The sequence below is a fragment of the Candoia aspera genome, chromosome 4, assembly GCF_035149785.1.
Source record: "Candoia aspera isolate rCanAsp1 chromosome 4, rCanAsp1.hap2, whole genome shotgun sequence".
In the NCBI taxonomy this organism is placed as follows: Eukaryota; Metazoa; Chordata; class Lepidosauria; order Squamata; family Boidae; genus Candoia; species Candoia aspera.
In genome coordinates, this window is record NC_086156.1 from 90,649,437 (window position 1) to 90,654,427 (window position 4,991).

The window sequence follows — 4,991 nt, forward strand, 5'->3', positions numbered from 1 at the left end:
AATCTTCTCTACGTGTCTTTGATCATAAGAAGAAGATATAGCCAGGGAAAAGGGTACATATATAAGGAAGTAGTACTGATTGTTGCCTTAATTAACTTATTTTTAAAAGCAAAGTGTTAATAGATGGTTATTAAAATCTATTTTGATGGCTGACAATGAAGAAAGAGGTATATTTAAACCTCTAGACTTGGAGAGTTAAAGCCCCTAAAATGGCAGGTTGAAAATGGGTTGATTATTCCCACTGTAGCCAAAATACAAATCATGATAAATTGATAAATATTAAAATATTTACAGTTGTGTCTGTGGTGTGTGGGGTTTGTTTGTCTGTATGTAGTATATACATACAAACATGGATACATACATGCAAATCCTTTTACCTTTGAAGCAACTTTGAATAGGCAGCATTTTACTGGCTGGATTTTTTCTTTTGGAATATGCAAAGCATTGGGAATCACATATTCAAATAAATCCATATTTTTTGCCCCATTTTTTTTTTTTCCAGAAATGTGTGAAAATGACAATATTCTTTTTTTCCCTTCATCTCTAATAGAGTTTTATATATATTTAAAAATAATTAATTGACTGCTGTCTTTCCATCCTCTCCAAAAACCATCATACGTGTACATGTACATTATGAGTATACAAATAAACACACAAGGAGATGGAACCTTAGTATTGTCTTTAAAAAGTTCTAAAGGCTCCCAGTGTAGAAATCTGTACAGAAATCTGACAGTCTTCATTTGTATAATGAAGGGAAACTGAATCCAGTTCCACTGACATTTATTTTAAACTGTTGCATCTATCAGTTTCCCCATACAAATCAATGAGAAAAACTTTCAGATTTAACCAAAGCCATATTTCCAAGATAAAATACTTCATGCCTAATGTGAATTGAATCAAATGATTCTATTTGTTAAGTCCTAAAATGTTAATAGAACCAAACTTTTCCCTATTCTCTGTATATAGCAATATAATTACAGGCTAATTAGCAACCCCTAATGTTTAGTTTTTGAAATTCATTAACTGACACTATCTGTCTATATTTTCCATTCCTGTTCAGCATCTTTTCACATATCCTGAAAAAAAAGAAAAGAAATATACTGTATATTTTCTGAAGATAAGCTTTCCAAAGTTTAAGCCGGGAAAAAAACTGGTCTACCTGGGAAGCAGCATCTAGCCAATCTGGGGTTATACAAAAAACTACCATGACCATTTGACCATTTATACTTAGATGGTAGACCAAATATTAGCTTCTACAGAGCCTGTAACATCTTTTAAGTTAATTAAAAATATCAAAAATAACAGTAAAATCAAAATTTGAATATCTTGACATCAATTATATTTGTATAAATATCACTTTTGGTTCATTATGCTTCATTTTACTGCATTTGGAAACTACAAAGTTGGCAAAAAAAAATCAAGATAAATCTCTTATTTATTATGGGGCCCTATGGAGAGCCAATAAAGATAGATGTGCCCAGGGAATACAAAGGTCTTAAAACAGACCTGCATGAATTTACCTAGAATTACATGACTTACATGATACTTCCCATGTCAGAAGGGGAAATGAAAGAAGGTATCGACAAGCCACCTCTGAACATGTTGCCAAGAAAACTGTGGGGACTTGTCCCATACTCACCAGGAGACAGTGTTGGCTCAATGAACCATAGCACCCTCAGTCTTAGCAGAGATGAAATCAATATTATCAATGAATAAAATAAACCTTTTAACCTAAGGTGTCATGCGCTGCCTACCGCTGAGTGAAACACAGACACTGTTTAAGGAAAAGCAGGTTCAGGTTTATTTCAGCGTAGTGCTAGACGAGAAAAAAGCTGAGAGTGAAGGGAGCGCGCCGGTGCGGGGTTTAAATACCCCGCGCCGGTCAGCGCCCCCTCACTTTGGGTTGCGTCATCCCCCCTTAGTCCTGCATGCTTTCGTGCCGGTAGGTGAAGGGTTGCAGGGCCCCTGCTGGTGCCCCGGGCCTCGCCCATAATCTGTTTCTTCCTTCGGCCGGTGATTGCTGTCAGCTGGGCGATCTCCGTTGCGCTTTGCTGACAGCTTCAGGTGTGCCTCGTGATCCGCCCTGTCTTTGTCTTTCCTTCATCCTCTTTTGTGTCCTGATGGCTGGATCATCCGGCCGGGGTCATTCCCTTCTCCTCGGGGTCTGTGTCTGTTGTTGTGCATGCTTTGCTTATCTTAAGTCCCTTCCTCTGCTTCCTAGATATTGTCATGTGTGCCGTTGTGCTGATGTCTTCAGCTCAACGGCACTCATGACATAAGGTATGGTTCCTGCAAATGGGGGATGGTTAAATAAAATCTGCATCATATGTCTGTTTTCCTGTTCGCTGTTCAAATGCAAAAATAGGTTGCTACACAATTCATAAATCTTTAAAATGAAATGAACTCTGACCAAAAATTCTTGAAAGAGAAGTTTTGATGTCTTTTTTTCTCATGCCGTAGATTAATGGATTCGACATAGGTGGAAGAATGGAATACAATATTGTTATTATGAAGTCAATATTATGTGATGGACTGTCAGATATGGGCTTTAGGTAACCAAAGCAACCAGTAAACGTGAATATGGAGAAGACAGTGAGGTGTGGCAGGCAAGTAGAGAAGGCCTTTTTCCTTCCCTGGACCGAAGGGATTCTCAGTACAGCAGAGAAGACGTGCACATAAGTGACAATGACAAAGGCAAAGCATCCAAACCCTGCTCGCCATCCTTACCCATGACATCTTTTTATGAAGATGGTAGAAACACATCTCTTTTGTCCAGCATTTAAGTGTTAATTGTTTTATTTACTGGTTTTAATATGATTTGATTTCATTTTAATTAATTTGTTTTATTTTATTTTTGTAAGTAGCCTTGGGTATTAAATTAGGAAGTTGGAGTATAAGTTCCAGAGTATATAATGATATAAAATAGGAGGAATAACATTAACAATAGCTCATCTAATTTTCCATTTTTCCTGAAACAAACTGCTATAATGTGTTCTATATTGTGATGAGGTTTCAAACAATGCAAAAGCTTCTTCACAAACTAATGGAAAAGAGAGATGTTGCTTTTCAAGTGTGATCAGATTTGATTTGTCTGTGAGGCAACAGACTTCTTAGAATCTATAGCCTCTGCAAAAGACAATACAGGTCAACCGAAAGAGACAAGAGATCAAAAGAAGGAGACAAGATATAATGAAGCAAGTCGATTTGCCACTACAATGCCAAATGCTTTACCAAGGTCAATCTAAGCTGCCTGTCCTGACTCCCAGGAAACACTCTGAGACAAGGAACTGTTATCTAATGTTTATTGCTAATACATAACAGTAATCCTAACAAACTGAACAAGCATGGGAAAAACCCAGCCATATAAACCCCGCAGGTTAAGGCGGTCCCAATCTGTGCCTCTTGGAATGGCTCACCAATTCCTCAGTGCTACGCATGCGCTTAACAGTCTGGAAGGGAGCCCCCTGCTCGCCATCCTTACTCATGACACTGCCTTGTCCAAGCATAGATGATACAATACAGTGTAGTACAGTACAGTACAATACAATACGATACTTTAGTGGCCAAGTATGATCAAACATACAAGGAATTTGACTTTGGCGGAAGAGTTATCAACATAACTACACAACATAAAAATAAACAATAATAAAGCAACAATGTTATTTGCTAAAACCATACAATCAAGAAAGAAAAAAAATGAAGGATTTTACATGCATCCAATGTGTTATTATGATAGGCAATCAAAACCAACAATAAAATCTCATCCTATATTTAGATTATATGTTTGATCCTTTCTGAAGAAACTTCAGCATTTTCTCATTAACCTCCTAATAGCATTTTTCATCTCAGTATTTCTTAAGGTATAAATGATGGGATTCAGCATTGGGGAGACAACTGTGTAGAACAAGGAGACTGTCTTATCTATTTCACACTTCTTAAAAGGGCGAGCATAAATGAAAATACATGGGATGAAATGTAGGCTTACTACTGTGACCTGAGCTGCACACGTTGAAAGAGCTTTGTGCTGCCCTTCTGAGACATGAACTTGTATCTTGAACAAGATGACACTATATGAAATGAGTAAAGCAATGAATGCTACTGTAGTTAATAATCCATTGTTGAAGACCATAAGTAGCTCAACCCGGTAAATATCTGCACAGGCCAATTTGACCACCTGTGGAACATCACAGTAGAAATTGTCCAATAAATTGGGGCCACAGAATGGTAATTGAAGTATCAATATTACTTGGATTATAGAGTGAACAAGACCAAAGAGCCAAGCACCTACAATTAGTTCTAAGAGTTTTTTCCTGTTCATGATGACTATATATTGCAAAGGCTTGCTTATAGCTAGGAATCGATCAACTGCCATCGCTATCAGGAAAAAAACTACCATCCCACCAATGAAGTGGAAAAAGAATATCTGTGTCAAGCATCCATAGAAGGAGATGGTGCTTTGGTTGGAGAAAAGCACTTGAAGCAATTTAGGAGCAGTTACGGAAGATTCACTGATGTCCAGAAAAGCTAGAGTGGCTAACAAGAAATACATGGGGACATGAAGATGATGGTCTGATATTACTGTAATTATAATTAGCATATTCCCAAAACAAGCAGTCATGTAAACTAGTAGCAATACAATAAAGAGAAGGTATTTAAAGTTTGGATTTGGAGAGAATCCTACAAACACAAATTCTGTAACTCGAGCTGTGTTGTTTTCCACCTCCATTCAATAGTCTTGCAATAAATACCTGGGGAAGAGAAACATTAAAAATTAAAAGTTTGGCTCATTGCCATCATCTGCATATGAATTTTAATGTAAGTGTTATTTTAATTAGTAGATTTTTGTTCGCTGATTTTTTGAAGAAGAAATATCTAATCAGGAAGGTCCCTTTTTAATTCTTACTGGAAGATTGTGTGATCATCATCTAACACTCCTCAATTTATAGAGTAAATAGAGATTCCCCACAATAAATATATTATTGTTTGCAATA

General features: G+C 36.9%; 1 protein-coding gene across 1 annotated transcript; it reads right to left on the reverse strand.

Annotated features, from left to right (window-relative positions):
* Positions 1 to 3,805: 3,805 nt before the first annotated feature.
* Positions 3,806 to 4,726, reverse strand: LOC134496560 (olfactory receptor 4D9-like). Its single transcript, XM_063302283.1, has one exon. It carries the CDS (start codon positions 4,724 to 4,726, stop codon positions 3,806 to 3,808), a length of 921 nt encoding a protein of 306 aa, XP_063158353.1.
* Positions 4,727 to 4,991: the final 265 nt, after the last annotated feature.

Bases quoted from the DNA above. Each gene is read 5' to 3' on its own strand.
- LOC134496560 (XM_063302283.1), bottom strand. From the start codon at position 4,726: ATGGAGGTGGAAAACAACACAGCTCGAGTTACAGAATTTGTGTTTGTA.